This window comes from Cryptotermes secundus, unplaced genomic scaffold, assembly GCF_002891405.2.
Source record: "Cryptotermes secundus unplaced genomic scaffold, Csec_1.0 scaffold898, whole genome shotgun sequence".
Taxonomy (NCBI): domain Eukaryota; kingdom Metazoa; phylum Arthropoda; class Insecta; order Blattodea; family Kalotermitidae; genus Cryptotermes; species Cryptotermes secundus.
In genome coordinates this window covers 277,722-296,558 of record NW_019734369.1, presented here as the reverse complement: position 1 = coordinate 296,558, position 18,837 = coordinate 277,722, and the positions used below count along the sequence as shown (strand labels likewise).

The 18,837-nt window shown below is 39.3% G+C and overlaps 3 protein-coding genes across 3 annotated transcripts in view; 1 reads left to right on the top strand and 2 right to left on the bottom strand.

Moving 5' to 3' along the window:
• The window catches only part of LOC111868927 (succinate dehydrogenase [ubiquinone] iron-sulfur subunit, mitochondrial), a 21,602-nt gene extending 16,653 nt beyond the window's left edge, over positions 1–4,949 (top strand). The window contains exons 5-7 of the mRNA XM_023860049.2: positions 2,561–2,662; positions 4,278–4,400; positions 4,610–4,949. Coding sequence (XP_023715817.1) covers positions 2,561–2,662; positions 4,278–4,400; positions 4,610–4,711 — 327 coding nt within the window. The 3' untranslated portion in view covers positions 4,712–4,949. The remainder of the gene's footprint in view (positions 1–2,560; positions 2,663–4,277; positions 4,401–4,609) is intronic.
• Positions 4,950–11,624: 6,675 nt separating this feature from the next.
• LOC111868928 (nucleoporin NDC1) lies at positions 11,625–14,826 on the bottom strand. Its single transcript, XM_023860050.2, has one exon. The coding sequence runs from the start codon at positions 14,551–14,553 to the stop codon at positions 12,784–12,786; it is 1,770 nt and encodes a 589-aa protein (XP_023715818.1). The 5' UTR covers positions 14,554–14,826; the 3' UTR covers positions 11,625–12,783.
• Positions 14,827–15,823: 997 nt separating this feature from the next.
• On the bottom strand, positions 15,824–18,089 carry LOC117282667. Its single transcript, XM_033753242.1, has 2 exons — positions 16,554–18,089; positions 15,824–15,944 (listed from the first exon to the last, which is right to left on the bottom strand). The coding sequence occupies exons 1-2, from the start codon at positions 16,844–16,846 to the stop codon at positions 15,875–15,877; spliced, it is 363 nt and encodes a 120-aa protein (XP_033609133.1). The 5' UTR covers positions 16,847–18,089; the 3' UTR covers positions 15,824–15,874.
• Between the last annotated feature and the right edge of the window lie 748 nt (positions 18,090–18,837).

The following is an 18,837-nucleotide window of genomic DNA, read 5'->3' as shown; positions in this document are numbered from 1 at the left end:
TGTAGTAGTAGTGGTTGGTTGTTTGTGTGTGTGTGTGTGGGGGGGGGGGGGGGGGAGAATTCACATGTTTCCACTGTTGGCTCTGCCATTTGCTCTTGGGTTCAAAATGGTGGCACTGAGTTTTGTCCCCAGTGGCAATACGAGACAGAAAAGCATACTCTTCCTCATGGTATCGTTGCAAGTGACCCAGTGATGCAGCCATTCTCTGAGTCTTCTGTTCCTCTGTGAGTTGATGTGGAACCCACTGCATGCAAATTTTGCAGTACAGCAGGTGTTTTGTCACAATGGCATTTATGGAACCATGACTTATTCCCATCAAACGACTAATTTCTTCCACAGTGATCCGTCGGTTTGCCTGGATATGACCATTCAATGCAGCATTAACATCAGGAGTGATGACAAGATGAGGCTGTCCTGAGCGAGCATCATCTTGCAGTGACACATGTCCATCTTGGAATCACGTGACATGCTGTGTTCGCCGTAAACAACAGACATGCGACAATGAATTTCTCATCCTACTCCTTCAGCAGTCAAAAAGCACACTACACTTCGCTGTTCTTTACCCGCCTCCATTACCAATGTTGGACAACCACACGTAGTGCTAACCTTACTTCCAGCACAATAAACAAACGACTAGTGTGCAAGGGCATGTTGTCACTGTGCTTTCCCGAGTCCCCACCAGAAGTTCATACCATAAACAAATTCCAGTGTTACCAACTTGCCCGCCATGTGAGTTAAGCGTGGTGACCCATTTATATTTGACTGCCCCTTATAATTCAGTCTGTCAGTCCTTCAACTTGTAAGAATTAAAAAAACTTTGGAATGCCTTCACACATTTTATTAAATTTAATATTTGAGATTTTTGCAAAGAATAGTCAGGCAGTTTCAATTTTCATTTATAGTGGACAGTTCTAACTACCACTTTACATGTAGGCCTACACATGTTACTGTGTGTTTCTTGAGCGTAACTCACCACACATTTCAAACAAACATAGAGAATAATAAAAAACAAATATTATGTTCATTACACCTTTTCTGTAAGTCGTACAGTTTTTGAGATAATTAAATATATCACACAATGCATGCATTTCCCAATTTTTGTACTTGTCAGTCACCGTTGTCTCCTTATCACACATTAGACTTAGATTATTCATGCTTTCCAGTTATTTGTGCTGTTCTTCCTCTTCATTAGCATGGATAATCTGGATTTTTCACTTTGTTATATTTTGACTTCACATTATAAGAAATGCTGATAACTTATAAGTTTTTGGGCGTAATTTGTAATTTTGAATGTAAGTGTGCATGTTTTTGATGTCTCTTTGATTTATCTCTATTGGCCGTGCATTGCAGTATTGTAATAGCGTGTGGCCCAGCTGGCTGATATTTGCATTTTTTCAGTACTATAAGTTGAAATCGGGGTGCTTTCCTCACAGTACCAAGGGATTTAAAATCCCATATTCTCAGACAATAAAAGTTATTACCTTGTAAAGACATTAATTTTTATGTTGGTAATAAAAATATTTGTATATTCTAGTAATAATTGAATTTGGAGACTGTTCGTATTATCTGTTGTTAGATGATAAGATACTAAAAACACCCACTGTTATGTTACCTGTAGATGATCAGAGGTGACTGCAAACCACTGCCATACTTCATTAAATACAGTGAAACGTCCATGTTGTGAAAGTCATGGGAATGTGTTGTATGTATGTGTGCTTTATAGAGAATAATGCAGGTGCCTGGGTTCAGTCCTGAGTGACTTCAGGTGGTGTTTGTGATAGATGAAAAGGCACTGGAGCAAGGTTCCTTCTCCCCCCCCCACACACAAATTTCATTGGTTTTCTTTTATAATTATCCTTCCTCCATTGCTCCATTCTTAGCTATCACTGCGCCCTGAGGTGTGTGATAGCCTTGACCAGGCAGCACATTATAACATCCTCAGTCTTTAAGTCTGGGGCTTCATTTATGACATGACTTTTGTCTGATCATTGAGTAAGAAAGTTACATTTTTGTTTGTTTTTGTTCTTCTTTTATTAGTGGTTCTCGTAGCAATGTATTTGAAGAATGCAGTCTCTAGGAGTGTAATACCATGTGGGCTGGAAAGAGATCAGTGTTTGAGAGGAGCATATTACCTGCACCTTCAGGGTTCTCCAAACATGGGCTCTCTCCAGTGTGCATAGTCTTGCAACCCAGAAGACCATAATCTGCTTTGTTTTTATAGCTGATGCACATTAATTTCATATATCAGATGCACAGGATTATCTTCTTACACAGATTCAGGATGTGGAGGTTTTGTTACATGATGGGAATGTGCTTTTGTGAATGCTCAGTGAAAACCATAGGAAGCATGGAATGTATATATGTGAATATCCAGAAGAAACCATCAGATGTAACAGTAAAGTACACAGCTAACCCATGGTTCTTGGAAGAAACATCTGATGCCATAGTGCATCACAGAACAGTGGCTTAGCCCTGCTATGTGTATAAGCCTTTTCCAGATGAGTTGCATTAACCTCCTGGTATGCATGAAGTTTGAGATAATTTTATTTTATTGTTTTAGGATGGTCTCTATGAGTGCATCCTCTGTGCATGCTGTAGCACATCCTGCCCATCCTATTGGTGGAATGGAGATAAATATCTAGGACCAGCAGTTCTCATGCAAGTAAGTCCTGGTTTTATGTAAGTGAGGCATCTGTTCTGAGAGGAAGGAGAAAACTGACTCCATATAACAGGTTTGTCAACAGTAAATTGCTATTCTAGTAACACTTTGTAAGAGTGGAAAGTACAAAGGTGATGATATGAAGTGTATTCAGCACACTCACATTCATAAGCAGTATACAGTATTCTGAAAGTGACATCCTTCATAATCATTTGATTCCTATACTGATGCTTGGCTGACCATATTCTTCCTCTGTTGAGTGGCTTTGTGGGACTTTTATAAGGACACAACTTTTGCAATTTGATATAATATGTTTCCTAACAGTGGGGAACAGTGTGGCCCACAAATACAATTTGTATAACCCAAAACCTTCTCTTTCCATATAATTGGTGAGAAACTGCAGATGTTCTTGAAACATTAGATATCCCATACTTTCCAGTTACTAGTGGTGCACGTGGAAGTTTATCTGCCCCATTGGAACATTACATACCAACAGACAGTTATCCTTTCCTTAAACTGTCATAGCAAGGAACACCTTCAGTAGTCAGCTTATTTCAGACTTGTTCAGATATGGTGTATATATTTTACACGTGTACATACACAGTGACAGCAGTGAAGTCTTGGATGATTGGCTGTGTCACAAGAGAAAGAATTTCCAGTCTTTTAGATACTGTCTCTGCCTTCATCAGAAATTTATCTCATGAGTGACACAGCTGTTCCTTGTATATCATACAAATGTGTTCAGAGCCCAGTGTCCTTGTCTGTGAGTGAATGGATGCAGAAATAGTCTCTGAAATGTTGGAACCTCATTCCACATGAACACAGTTGATCACCTAAGTAAACTTTGTTGCATTCAGTCACTATGAAAGCTTCAAGTCTCAGAGAAGTTAAAAGTTACACCAATACTTACGCATATGTATGCTACATTACATGTTATTCTTATAGTTGCTGTATGTGAAGAGGATGAAACGGTAGGACACATCAAACTTAATTTTATATGGACATGCATATAAAGTTGATAACACTTGTCACAGTGCACACATTCGCTGTTATTTCTAATTTATTAGAAATTTCAGACACTTATGTAGTTCAAATCATATTATATAACTTAGACACTTCATATTTTATATGCCCTCCTATGCTGTGCTATGTTATGCTATGTTGTTTTACGCTAGGAAGAATTTCAATAGGATATTCTGGAGCTCCACCGAGTAATTTGCAGGGTAGTAGTTAGTGAGTAAGGCAGCCTTCCTGTTATGAACCTCTTCTGCTACTGAATAAACAGCTTTGATGTCAGCCACACTTTTCTGTTCAGTTCGTGAGAACACAAGAATCTAGCTCCCCTTGAAGCATTAAATGGCAACATTTTGTTGGAACTGTTGATATTTATGCCCAGTAGTGTAATCACCTGTTCCTTACTGCTAATGTTTTTCTCTTATATAGATCATCTTTGATCACAAATGCTATGTTTGGAAGCATGTTTCAGTAAATTCCCAGTTCATTTGCATTGTAAATATCCTAAGGCAGGCATGGCTGCAAAAATTTACCAACATTTTTATGAAGTAATGAACACAGTCAAGTTTAGTAGTTACTGCACAAATTGAAATTCTAATTCCAGGCATATCGCTGGATCATTGACTCACGCGATGAAGAAACAGAAGCAAGGTTGGGCAGGCTGAAGGACCCATTTTCTGTGTACCGTTGCCACACCATAATGAACTGTACTCGAACTTGTCCTAAGGTATGTAGTGTAGTGATGCTGCTCCACATTGTGTTAATCTTGTGTCATCTGACATCATTGTACTTTGTACTTAGCTGACAAGAATGCACCCCTCACTCCTTTGGCTTTTCTGTCCATATATTGCACTTTAGAGACTTAATGTCCTGAAGTAGTATGTTATTATAGTGTACAAGTGTCATTTATTGATTCTCCTTATTCATCTTTCACAGGGCTTGAATCCTGGGAAAGCTATTGCTGAAATCAAAAAGCTGCTATCAGGAATAGCCAAGAAGGATTTGCCAGGTCTAAATACAGCTGCTTTGCAGAATTAAATGTACACTAATGTGTTGTAATGCTATCGTGCATCTGTGTTTATTCATTATGATGAAGTAAGAAACTGTAGATCAGTATCTGAACAATAAACTGATGTGCATATTAAGATTTGGTAGATGTGTTATTGTAAATAGAGTTTTCGTTAAGATAATGTAAGAATGGACTACTTGGATATTTAATCAAGTAACAGTTCTTTCTAAAAGGGATATTTTGTAGTTAATAAAATATTTTGTAGCATGTAGTCATTTCATCTTTTGTTGTGAATGGTACACACCATTGGATGCTGGTAAAATTTGTTCCTACTATACATATATTTGTAATATTGTTAAGAATTCACCGGCACTGAGGCCATCATGTCTACTACATATATATATTGTGACATGTCTAACTGTTGCTGGGCAGCAGGAGGTGGAACGAGTTACCACGAAGACAGACCCTTGCTAAACAGTTGGTTGCCAAGTTACGCAACAGTAAGGAAAGCAGTGTTCCTCAGTGCCGTGCCAAGTAGAGCCAAAGTGAGCCGAACCAAGCCGAAGCGTGCTGGTTGCTATGCCGCGATAAACAACTCTCAGCAGCGTTCCCCAGTAACACCTGTAAACACGGTGTCACGCAACAGGGGAGCCCGTGTAACGACTGTTGCTAGGCAATTGGTAAACACAATGTTACGCAACAGTGGTACCTATCATGTAACTGTTTTCTCTGTTGTCCATGCCAAGCCTAAATAAGGAGCAGCGAGCACAATTCAGTAGTGAGTTACTAGAGAGAGAGTAACCAGTCAGTTGCAGTCTAGCCAGAGTGAATGGAAGTAGAAGTAAGTGTGATACTGCTGATGGCAGTAGTTGTGAAAGCGTGAATTGTGTAAATGTAAGAGCGAACATGCAATAAATTCGCTATATCCAGTATGGCGTGAAGTTATTTGTCGCGTGACATACCCAACACGTGACAATATATATTATTACTGTCTCACTCCTTAACCATCTTCTGTAATGTATCTGCCAGTGTATCGCTTTGTCACTGTCTGTATTTTCATTCCTCATGCCCTCTATCTATATCTAACTCCCTCTCACTCTTAGAAATCATATCTTTCTCCATATACTTCTGTCTTCTTTTCTTTATTTCTTGGTCACTTACAATCTACCTACATCAGTGTCTCTATTCCCCATTATCTTTCTGTTCCTTTCTGTAAATCTCAATCACTCTCTCTCTCTATCTGTAACACACTCTCTTTGTATCTGTGTTGCTCTCTCCCCACTTGTGTGTTTCTATTTATTTCTATCTACCCCAATCACTGTGTCTCAACATGTATCACCTTTATCCCTCTCCATATCTCATGTGTCTATCCCCATCTTTTTATCTCAGTCTCTCCACATAATTATGTTTCTCGGTCCCTATCATTCTCTACATTTCATCCACTCTATAACTATCTCCATGTATCAATATCAGTCTGTTTCTCTGTAACTATGCATCTACCTTGATCACTCTGTTTATGCATCACTTTCTAACCTTATCTCCCTCTCCTGTATCCATCCCTACCTATTTACCTCTACTTACCTCTGTCTATTTAATTATATCACTATCTCCATCTTATCCACTACCTATCTCTATCTTCACTTAACCACCTGTTGCTGTAGCTATCTTCATCTAGCTCTGTCCCCCTCTTTTGTTAGCTCTGTCCATCATTCTGAGTCTGTCCTGTTCTGTCTGTATCTGCCTCTTTCTCTTCTTATGTCTGCCTGTCTGTGTGCATCATGAGGTCTGTATGTGTACATCATTGTCACTGCATGTGTATGACTCCTTCTCTTTTCATAGTTGTGTGGTTCGCTGCACTCATGTCTGTATTTCTTGAGTATGTATGTGTGCCTCTGCTTGCGCGTGCACTTCCTCTCCACCATGTGTGCTTGCATAATTGTGTGTGAATGTCTGTGTTTCTCCATACATGTATATGTGGGTTTCTTTGACATGTATGTGCTTGTGTCTGGGTTTCTTTCAATGTGTCTGCAGATGCTGTGCATGTCCTTCTACTCTGTGCACACGTATGTATATATGTGTTTGCCTGTATGTATATTTCAATATGTGTGCTAGCCTGTGTTTCTGCAAGTGTATCTCCTTATTCATGAGTCTACCTTTGTATACATATGCTAACCCCCGTTTGCATGTGTCTCAATGTTGGGAACTGCATGTCACCGTGTCTGCACGTCTTCTTTCATATGTATCTCTGTGTGTGCATGCACGTGTAGATCTCAGTTTCTGTGTAAGTGTTGGTCTTTGTGTATGCGTACTTGTCTGTTTTTGCATGTCATTCCATGTTACAGTGTGTGTTCATGTCTCATGTATGTGCCTGTGCATATTATTTCTCTGCGGTTGTACATGATTGCGTGTCTCTCTGCATAAATGTAACTTTACATGCTTGTGTTTCTGGGCAAAGGTGACTGTCCCTGCATGTGTGTGTGGTTATCTGTACCCCCCCTTTTTTTAAATTTGCATAGTGGGGGGTGGAGTCCAACTGGGTCCATTTGGCACGGCAGCCACTGATTGGCCTATTGTAGCCTGCCCCGGGTGATTATGATGATGGAGAATTTGGTGGAATGAAGATTGGCAGGGGAAACCGAAGTACTCGGAGAAAACCCTCCCCAGCGCCACTTTGTCCACCACAAATACCACTTGACGAGACCTGGGATCGAACCCAGGCAGCCACAGTGGGAAGCCAGCAACTAACTGCTTGAGCTGTGGCACAGCCTATCTGTACCCCTTTCTCCATGCATATTTATCTCTGTACATATGCTTCTCCACATATGTATACACATCTCTACATGTGTGTTTCTCATTTCTATGTGTATGTATTTTTTCCCTGCTCTGTATGAGTGTGACTGTGTGCATTTACATGTCTATCTATAAGTGCCTATCTCTGTGTCTCTCCTCCTCTACTTATGTATATGGATCTCTTTTCTCTGCATGTCTTTCTTTGTGCGTGTGATTGTTTCTGCATCTTTGGGTGTCATTCCATGCTCCTGTGTCTGTCTGCACGTGTGTAAATATCTCTGCTTCTGTTTCACTATGTACAGGTGTGGGAATGTCTATGTGTTGGTGCACACGCATATTCATGGATGTGTGTGAAAAAGAATGCGCTTCTCAGCATGTGCATGTTTGTGTGTCTGGGTGAATATACCTCTGCATATGTGAATGTGCCATTTTGTATGTGTATTGCTCTGCATATTGTATATACATACTGCATTTCCATGGTTGTGCCTCTTTATGTATGTGTGCATGTGTCTTCTCACATTTGTGTATTATCGTGCTCTCTTTCTGCATGTGCTGAAGATGTCTCACTGTTTTCCATCATGCCTCTCCTCAACTAGTGTTCATAAGTGTCAGTGCATGTATGTGTGCATCTGAGAGCATGTGCATGTCTTCCACTTGTGTGTCTATGTGTTTCTGCTTTTATTCTCGTCATGCATTTTGGGGAATGTGATACCCCTGCATTGGAATACCTCTGCATGTACATGTCTCTCTTCCTGTATGCCTGCTAGTTTATGTGCTTGCCCACATCTGACTCTGCTCCTATGCGTTCTTGTCACTGTGTGCATGTCTATATGCATGAGTTTGTGTCTCTCTGCATGTATGTTTGTTTCACTGCTCCCTGGCGTTTGTTGCACTGCGTGTATATGCGTCGGTGTGAGAGTGTGCACCCTCTTTTGCTCTTGGTGATTGTGGGCTCTTTCACTGTGACAATTGTTGCTTTGTTTCTGGATCATAACCACAAATCCAACTTTTGTCACCCATTATGATCCTAAAGATGAGTAAAAGTTGGGTCCTCATTAGCTTTCTCTTGTAGCTCAAGACACGTATTTATGTGCCGCTGCGTTTGGTCATTTGTCAAGAGTCAGGGAACAGACTTCACAGCAATGTGATGCATTTTCAGATTTTCTATTAAGCTCTCCTGGCAATCTCCAGAACTGATCCCAGTGGTGTCTGCGAGCTCATGGATTGTTTGGTGACATTCTTTATGAATGAGTTTTGGAATTCTTTCAGCATTTTCTGTTTATTTGCTGGTGCTTGGTTGCCCTGAATGTTGGTCATCTTCAACTGACACTTGATCAGCCTTGAAACGTGAATACATTAAAAAACCGCTGTCCAGCTTAAAAAAAATGTTCTCCAAAAGCATCATGAAGCATTTCAAGGGTTTCATTAGCAGAATTACTGAGCTTTGGACAAAACTTTATGCAGACAAGTTGCTCAATTTTAATGACTTAATTATATCTGTAATTTCTCATATAGTTACTGGGGTCATATTTATGTTTGGAGAAGGTTATTTATACACCTCAAAAAAGTAACTTGAGTTAGATACATTAGTAGGTTTATTATATTGCATTTGATTTGGTGGCATTATAAAATAATTATTAAAATTGGCCATAGTTTGTGGTTTGGTATATGATTTCCCATCAATACTTAACTGATGATATTATATTTTTACTTGACTTGGTATTAGTTATAGATCTAGTGATACTCCAAGTAGTTTTAATTTTATTTTTAGAATTTGTGATAAGCCTACTATAATGATGCTTCTTTGCTAACTTTATGATATCAGATAAAATTTTACAATATTTCTTGTAGTATCTTACTAATTCAGGATTGTCAGTGTTTCTGCTGAGCACACACAATTCTCTTTTACGTACACATGATGTTTTAATTCTGGTTGTTAACCAGGTTGTATTTTTTTTTTGTTTAGAAAAATGTTTTTTATAAGGAAGACTATGATTAAATATTATTAAATAGGTATTAAGAAAATGATTAAACATTAGATTCACATCATCCTCTGTAGTAAATACATCAGCCCAAGTTTCACAATTAAGATTTAGCTTGAATTCTAATTTAGTAAATTCATTTATGTCTCTTGTACTAACAGAATAATTAGGTGAATTCAGGAATTTAAGATTATTCAATGTAAGAATTTGAGCATTGTGGTCTGATAATCCATTTGACAATGAATTTATTGAATAAATTTAATTTCTATGTTTATCAATAAAAATGTCAATAGCCATAGCCGAAAAATTGGTAACTCTAGTCGGAAAGTCCACGATACTACATAAAGTGTATTAAGCTAACAGTGAATCCAATTTTTGTTTTTTAGTACTGCCATCATCACATAATTAACATTTATATCTCCACATATAATAATATTTGACGAATTTGTGTATATTCATGTAAGAATTGATTGTAGATTATTTAAAAAGTATAAAAAATGTCCTGTTGGAGGTCAATATACAGTTAAAATACAGATATTAGAAGAAACATGATGTAGCTTTATTGCACAAATTTCAGTTTCCTGGTCAGTACAAAATTCATCCAGATCAGTAGGTGTAAATTGTAAGTTCTGATGAACAAAAGTACTTACACAACCATTCTTTCTGGATTTACGACAAAGTTATAGCATTTTATGACTGTACGTGTAATTTCAGGCTTAGTTAGGTGGTGTTCTTTGAAGCAGAATACATGGGGTAATTTAGATTCCCACTGGCTAAGTAATTCCTCAGTTTTATTATTTATTCCTCTGATATTCTGATGGTAAATCAATAGACTAGAATTTTTTTTGGAGGCATTTCTATTTATATGATCCTGATTTGTCTTATTTAAGCTAATATTATTCATTTTTATTTTTCATTAAGTTTGATGGGGGTGGACTAAATGGATCGTTACTGACTTTAAAATGTATATTTGTCATAAAAAATCGTTTAGCCTTGTCCTAGGAAGTTTCTTAATTCTCTTTGAAGTTCTATTAGACCAATTATCATTACATGATACCAACATATGAGTATTCTTACTCTGGACTCTGGACAGACAGTCTCAATAGAGCTGTCTGCTACAAGAGGGTCATTAAGAAATGATGTGTTAGATAGCCAGCCCAATACAAGAGGAGAGTTTGTCTTTTTTCAAACAATAACTGTACAGTAGATGCTATTTGCTTTGCAAGATGAGCTTACTGAAATGTAATCCATGCTTCATAAAATAACTTTGATTTGTATTAGATTCTATAAATTTAATATGATTAAAGGCCTGAGCTATCTTATATAACTTACTATTATATTTCCTTTTATCTCTTTCTGTAACTTTTTATTCATTTTTATGTTTCGTCCTCTTGAATGCTTATTACTCATAACTTATATTGTTATGTTATGGTGTGGGAACGTGTTTACTGAGCCACTGCTTAACAGTGTACATTTTCTCTGCCTCCACTTTTCTGGCTTTCATGCGTCATGTCACAATATCTTACAGGATAATTCTGATCTTAACTGTCCTGATTTAAGAAGTGATTTAGAAGAATCTATAGACTGAGAGAGACTGGATGCACAAGTGAAGAAGACAGTAAATAGGTAAGTAGAAAAGTAAAGGTATCCCTGTAACAGGCTGTGGAGGCCAATAGGGTTGTGAAATGTTGAGGTTCCCACATTTTCTAGACAGTCGGCTCAATGATGGCGGCAAGGTTGTCAGCGCTACATGATGACTGGCCTTTACCCCCAGCAATATTCCTGGTACTCATTTCTGTTAGAGACTGCGTTGACCCCAGGGCCATAGTGTGGCTGGAAGGATTAGGTCAATTGGAAAAAAAAAAAAATGACCACATCGGGACTTGAATCCCCCGACCTTCTGGCTTGTATCATAGTGCCTCAACCAACTATGCTACCGTGTCAAAATGACATATTCCCCAGCCATCTCTTCCTCCTTCACCTGATTCTAATAATATTTTTAGGAGCACAAATTATGAACCAAGTAATAGTATACTAAATTGTTTATTTGTTTGCGTTCTTTACAGGAAAATAATGAAAAAAGAGTAAGGCATGGAAAATACATATAACAGCAAAATAACATAAGAACTGCCATTAATATCATCATCATTGTTGCTATTATTATTATTGTAACTAGGGTCAACAAAAGTTATCTCAGTTTACCAATTAAATAAAACACATGTCAGGGTCCCATACACAATTCCTTACAAACAAAAAAATGGTATGCAACAATACATTCTTCTGGGTTGCAATATGATGTGGTTTGGTAGAAGTCTACTGACATTTTGGGGTCACATGCTGACTTCATTTTCAAGGTGCAGTAAGCCAAGGAAGAAACCAGTAAGAAGCAGGAGGCTAGCAGAATGAATCATGTGTAGAAAACCAAGCCTCATACAGGCCAGAAAGGAACTGCAAGAGAGTCAATGGGTCTGTAAGGGGATTCAGAGAGAACCAGCAAGAGTCTTGGAGGAAGTATCTTGGTCTGGCTCTTACCAAACTACACGTCATCACAGCCAAGAACATACTTTCATAGTTACTGCTGTGAGAACTTCAAATCCAGAGCCTTTTTCTTCCATGAGTTTCAAATTTTTACTCATTCTAAATAAGTGAGCTTAGACTTTTGTTGACCTTTGACTGTTCTTTATACATTCCTATTCTTTACAGTTAAAACAGAAGCAATGAAATGTCCACTTATTTTAAATGAATTTTTAGTCCCTTTCTGTAAGTTCAGTTATCTAATTAATCACAATACACTTATGTACCCACAAATACATTAGTTTTGACACATGTACTGAAGCCTCATACAGTCAGAGCTTGTGGACAAAGTATGATAAGAACTGAAAACAATGACAGTTGAGTGAGATAATTCAAAACATGTTACCCCTGCTCCGAAAAAATAAATTATGTAAGGATCTTACACGGTACTCCTGCAATAACATATAGTTATCATTTGATGTTCACAGTGGGCCATGTGCAGTGGACTCCACTTGCAAGGTATACACAAACATCAGCCACTCTTGTTTGCAAAACATGCACAAAAGTCACTCAGAGAACTGCAGAAAAATATTAACATTTATTATCGCATAAAAGATTATTATTATTACTATTATCCTCTAATTCTCGTCCAGCACTTTTCCAAAGTGAACAATCACCCTTCTCTAAAAATCAAGAAATATTGAAAAAAAATATACAGAGCCACAGAAAAGCATTAACATTTATTACTGCATAGAATATTATTATTATCATCATCCTCTAATTCTTGTCCAGTGCTTTTTCAAAGTGAACAATCATCACCCTTCTCTAAAAATTAAGAAATCTTGAAGTTGCTGTAAAATATCTTTAGTTAATGGAAGTTCTTTCACATGATCACCAAATGTAATGCAGATACAATACAGACTCCGCTTCACAGCAGATCGTAAAGCAGCCTTCATTTTTATATTGTGATGCTCAGTTCTTTGAGACCTCTTATAATTTCCCATCTTCTGAAGTTTGTCCAAAGCCTGTTTCAACTGAAATAAAGATGTGATGATGGCTGGCAAATCTTTCTGCACAACCCCATAACTATCTTCTTTGAAAGATGCTGCTGCCAGGTGAGACAATCCCTGGACAGCCCAAATCACTGGCTGGCACTGAGCCAAATGATATCTCACCTTAGCATCAGGAAGTTCACCAAATATGAAAGAAATACCAGGTTTTCTGCGTAATGCATCCAAAGCTTGAGTGGCATGCAATTTGATAGTCCTAATTATAGATTCCTGAGATATGCTGACTGGGGGTGACTGGAATTGAGCAATATTTGATGAAGACTGACAGAGATATATATCAGACATATTCTGAACTCTCAAGGACATGTTTCTCATTCCAGATATTGAAGTACTGTGGTTTCCAGCTGAGACAACTACAGAACTCTTCGAAGAAAAATAATCTTTGCTTTCTGGTACAGGTTGTGTTTCAGTATTTGCTTTATTTATGTCTTCTGTGAATTTTCTTATAAGTTTTAAACTTTCTTCTACTACAGCATTCCAATTGTAAGGATGTCCACCAGGATGACTTAAAGTAAACAATTCTTCTCTTCTTCTGTGGTCCTTCTCAGCCAAAATCTTAAGATCTAGGAAACCCAGGTACTGAATAATGGGGATGTCTGTCACAGCCAGACTTTTATGCAATGTAAGGCAATCAGAATTTCTGTATACAGGCGAGACTAAGAAAACAAGGTGTTCAGTCAAATGCACTTCAAACATCAGTATCATAGTGTAAATGGTGAAGATGAAGATTCCAGAAAAACACCATGCATAGAACACTAGGGAAATGTTCATCAGTCCAAACACTGTCTCTAGAGATTTATCTTCTACATTATAGTCCATAATATCACTGACATAATCTCGGATAGCTCCTCCATTCCAGAAATACATTACAGTGAAATATATGGTTGGTGAAACAGCATCAATCATTGCTTGTTTTATGAGTGGTTGCAATTCTGCTTTTACCTGCACGAACTTCAACTGCTGAATTACTGGGAACAACAAAGTTCTTGGGCCAAAAATATAATCATGTACAAAGAAATAGATACCAATCCAAAAACCATTTAACATTAGAAACAAATATCCTTCAATTAAACAAGTCTTATTACCATCACTGCTACACAGAGCAGCAATCTTCCCATACTTTCCTCCGACCAGAGACACATATATCCAAGTGATGCATCCACTAATAACAGCGTACAAAGCGCCCATTATCAAGGCATGAGGTGAGACCATATTACAAAAAATGGCAAATCGAGTTCCACAGTATCTGCTGACCACCATAAAATCTTTGCAACACACTATACCTTGTGCACAAATTACCAGACCAAGAGGAAACAAGTACAACCAAGTTCCCCAAGACAAACAGAGGCCGGCACACTGTTCAATCCACAAGAAAGGATGCCACAGATTGAAATTCATTATGAACAAGACCATGAACAAGATCACTGAGTGTAGAACGAAGCTCCAAAATACAGCTGCAGTTGCTCTCCATAAGAGAATTTCTCTACAAGACATGTTATTAGTCGTCACTTCCATTTTAGGTTAGACTTCACTTCGTTTTGCTGCAGACGTTTTCATAAACCAGCAGAGAAGAAGACATCAAGTTCGCAATATTATAATCAACACTAGAAGAAGTAGATTCATACATAAGATACATCAGCACATTACAAACAACACCGAATTTGCAAAACTTCATGAGAAATTATCAATTATCGCGCCAATTGCCCTGCACAACTTTATTTCTACAGGCTCGTAATGCATACACTTTACTTCCCTACTTTCTTCGATTCGCAACACGCAATTTCCCCGATTTCCCCGAATTGGTCAATTGTAGAACTGTTTTCAAGAACCTGATAATTATTATTATTATTATTATTATTATTATTATTATTATTATTATTATTATTATTATTATTATAGGTTGGTTTGACCTTGTATGGATTAACAGAATGCAAATAAATGAATGAATGAATTATTTTTGTTGTTCATAAACTCTGATTTCTGAGTCGTTATCGCTAGTGACATCCAAATCTAGTTGTATGTATGTATAAAATCTTTGTTAACCTACACGCTTCAATTTGATTTCTAAAATTGGCACTTTTAAAAAACTTCAATTCAAATTAAAATGTCTAAAAATTTTCTGTTCTTTTTCTTTTTCCAAATTTTTAAAAATTAAAATTTCTCAGGGTACACGCCCTATGTCTATAGTGCTGCAGCGGCCACTTCTTGTTTTATCGCTGTTCAGGTATTGTTCTGTGTAGGCTCTCTCTGAAAGACTGGTGATTTTAAATTTTAAACTACGGGCAGTGTAGCAGCTACGTAAGAATACACACCTGATGATGGCCATTTAGGGCCGAAACGTATAGTGTGGAGGAAGGGAAGAAGAAAGAACTACAATTAAATTGTTGCACTTAAGAAGGAGTTTGTCACATATATATTGTGTGAGTGTAACAGGATGCTTAAATATAATATTAAAATGGATCTTAGAGAGATAGGATGGGATGAAGTGGATTGAGCTGACTCAGGATATGGACCAGTGGATGACTCTTGTGAACACGGTAATGAACCTTCGGGTTCCATAAAATGCTGGGAAATACTTGAGTAGCTGCAGATTTGGTTTCTCCTCAAGAAGGGCTCAGCTCCATAAGTATGTAAGTATCAAACTCTACTTATTGTAATGGAATGACTCTCTGCAATCCTTTCCTTTAGGACCTTTGGGAATAAATAAAAGCGCCTATGAACATTCGATTTTTAATGTAGTGAAGAAATCATTCTTATAACAGCAGTGGAATCCAGTAAAAAAAAAAAAAGCAATATTGTGGTGTATATACCCGTTGCTAGACAACACCCGCAAAATTCACACGGCCAACAGTATGAGAACAGTGTTTTCTTCGTCCGCGGATGGGCTGTCGCTATGCAAAGCCACACTGCAATGTCAAACAGAAATATGTGTCACGTGCACCTGCTAGAATAGATTTTCATCTAAAGCTTAAGAGCTCAGTGATGTCAACATCATTCCAGGCACAGCCTGGAGATTTATATATGGTTTCAAGTAGAACTTCACTATTACCAATTGGTATGTAGACCCTGTCGCTTCTATTGAGATGAGAGGTGGTAAGTCTACATGGCTGTGGGGAATGCCTTTTCTAATTGCAACAGCAGTTCCACCTTTTCTGCCCAGGTAGCGATCGGTTCGATAAAAGTGATAATTTGGAATAATGAACCTCTCATGATGTTTCAGATGTCTCTGAAAACCGAGCAACATCTACATGCAGGTTTTACAGCTGTTTACTGAGCTCATAGGGCTGCCTCACAATGCCATTCACATTAAATGCTATGACTTTGAGGGGCCTATGAGTTCTAGTGGCCACTTTGCTCTATGACATTTAAGAAAATTTTTGTAATGGCCAATATTTTAGCCTCCTCTAACAGAGCATCATTAGACTCTGTCATAATCTGCTGTATTACCGTTACTACTATTTTCAACATTTTGTCCAGAGACGAGCTGCTTACATTTGGTGCCCGAACTGACTGACCTGTTGCCTGCTGTTCGTGTTTGGGTAAGGCGGCAGGGACCCTGGGTTCCATCATGGCAGGACCTCCCACTGCTGCCTGATGTGTCTGAGGCTGCAATTTTTCCTGTCTTGACTCGGAGCACCACCGCGAAGAACACTCCTGGAGTGGTGAGGTTTGAAGAGAACACCCTTCCTGTTGTAGCCCTGGGTGTCTTCTGCAATTTCTCTTTCTGCATCTCCTCCTTCACGTGTCTGCAGCCACGATAATCACGGGATGGAGGTTTTCTTCTTCTGCCAACCGACAGTTGCAACATGTTGGGATGGAAGACATATTCCCTTGTGGCATTCCTTGTGCAGGTAGCCTCCTCCGCACCACAAGCAGCGGGGGGTTGCTTGCAGTTTGCCCAGACATGGCCGAACTGCTGGCAGTTATGGCACTGCGTAAGACCATTCTGAGCTCTATATGCCTCCAACCTGATCGTGATGTGGCAGAGAGTTTGCAGTCAGAAAATTTCTTGGGATTTTGCTGTCCTCAGCAAGGTTATCAGGAAGAGGTGGTTTATGGTTGTTGATCCGTCAGAGGGTGACAAGTGGGTGGCTGTAAACTGCTTGACACTAATAACTAAACCCGAGGCTCACCAGCTAGTCTGATATGTATCCTACAGGGATGTTGTGTGGCAGGTGAAATATCACCGCCTTCATAGGTTTTTCGGATTCAGGATAGAACGAGTAATAGGACATGTTATTGGTGTCGAAGTGGGATTGCACGGACTGGAAATCCGCCATGCCTCTCGTGATGACTTTGGTTCCTTTTCTAGTGCTATGGAACTCAAAGTTTTCTTTGACCACACTTTACAGTTGTTTTTACAACTGAATCACGTTAGTGGTAGATCTTAGGTTTATTGGAGGCTGCCTTCCTGATTTTCCAGGATCTGCCTTCTCATTTGAAGGGCCTCAGTGCCGGAAGCGTCTGTGTCCATAACCGCTGCCCTGAGGGGGGGGGGGCGAAAAAATTTTGTGACGACTTCCTTGGGTGGGATATTTAGGGTGGGCGACGTTTTGGTCTGCACTGCCACTTTCTTTGGTGATCTGTCGGTTTCGTTGGTGGCGCACCGCTTCCGCCTCTTTACTCCTTGGAAACTGCCCTCCTGCGTTGTTTGTTGCCCTGTTGTGTTTTGTAGGTTAGTTTGGCCTGCTAGGGTGCTCGCCTTGAGCACGGCCTTTAACTCTTGTAACATTACTGTAAAAGTGCTGTACAGGGCACTAAAAAGTGGTTTCCCTTAAGACCTTTGCAGTAGCTCGCTCTGTTTCCTTCCGCTGCATTTAAAATGCTAGCTCATTCCGCACTTCTCCCTGCAGAGACTGGGATGTGCCTTGCCACGTCCTCAATGTCGCCCAGCAATTTAATGAGCTGTTTTAGTTGTGCTTCCGTTTCGGGATATTGTCGCAACAATGTGTGGTATTCTGACTTCAGTGTAGAAAGTTTATTCGTCCAAAGTGTTTGGTATCCCGGCACCGGGGCGTCCCCCATCTTGGATACGATATTCGCTTTTCACTTTCCTCCCTCGTTCCGATTCCCCCCCCCCGAGAATGGCACAAGCCCGCGGTAGTGCCGCAGTTAACGGTGAACACAAAAATGCAGCCGAATGCTGTGATTGCACAAGTAAAATAAGATAATGTTTCGTCTAACAATTACACCTAATGTTCTATGGAGTACTGACTGTAACACTTGTTAACCTCTACTCGAATTCTCGCTCTTTCAACGACTCCTCTGTCTCTCATTAATATCGAAAACTCTGAGAACTCGTCTCTTGTTGCAGTTGGACTCTTCTAACTTCCACGCGGACTTGATAGGGAATGCCATCTCGAAGGGTTCATTCCGCTCGCTGCTATCGAAATATTGCTTCAATAATTCGTGTGTAACGGTGGAAACTGGCCGCGCCATAGCTCAAGCGGTTAGTCGCTGGCTTCCCACTGCGGCGGCCCGGGTCTGGTCAAGTGGGATTTGTGGTGGACAGCGTGGCGCTGGGGCCGGTTTTCTCCAAGTACTTCGGTTTCCCTTGCCAATCTTCATTCCACCAATTTCTCCATCATCATAATCACTCGGGGCAGACTACAATAGGCCAATCAGTGGCCGCCGTGCCGAGTGGACCCAGTTGGACTCCACCCCCCACTAAGCGAAATCTAAACAGTGAAAACTCCACTGTTAGGTTGTCAACGAATTCGTTGGTCGTTGCCTAGTAAATCAACTCTGATCTTCTCAACCATTCGGGATTTCTGGCACGCCACAATATTAAATACAGAA

Coding starts and splice junctions, on each gene's coding strand:
- LOC111868928 (XM_023860050.2), bottom strand. CDS start 14,553: ATGGAAGTGACGACTAATAACATGTCTTGTAGAGAAATTCTCTTATGG.
- LOC117282667 (XM_033753242.1), bottom strand. CDS start 16,846: ATGTTGCAACTGTCGGTTGGCAGAAGAAGAAAACCTCCATCCCGTGAT. Junction 15,945..16,553: donor ACACGAACAGCAGGCAACAG/GTCAGTCAGTTC, acceptor TTGACATTGCAG/TGTGGCTTTGCATAGCGACA.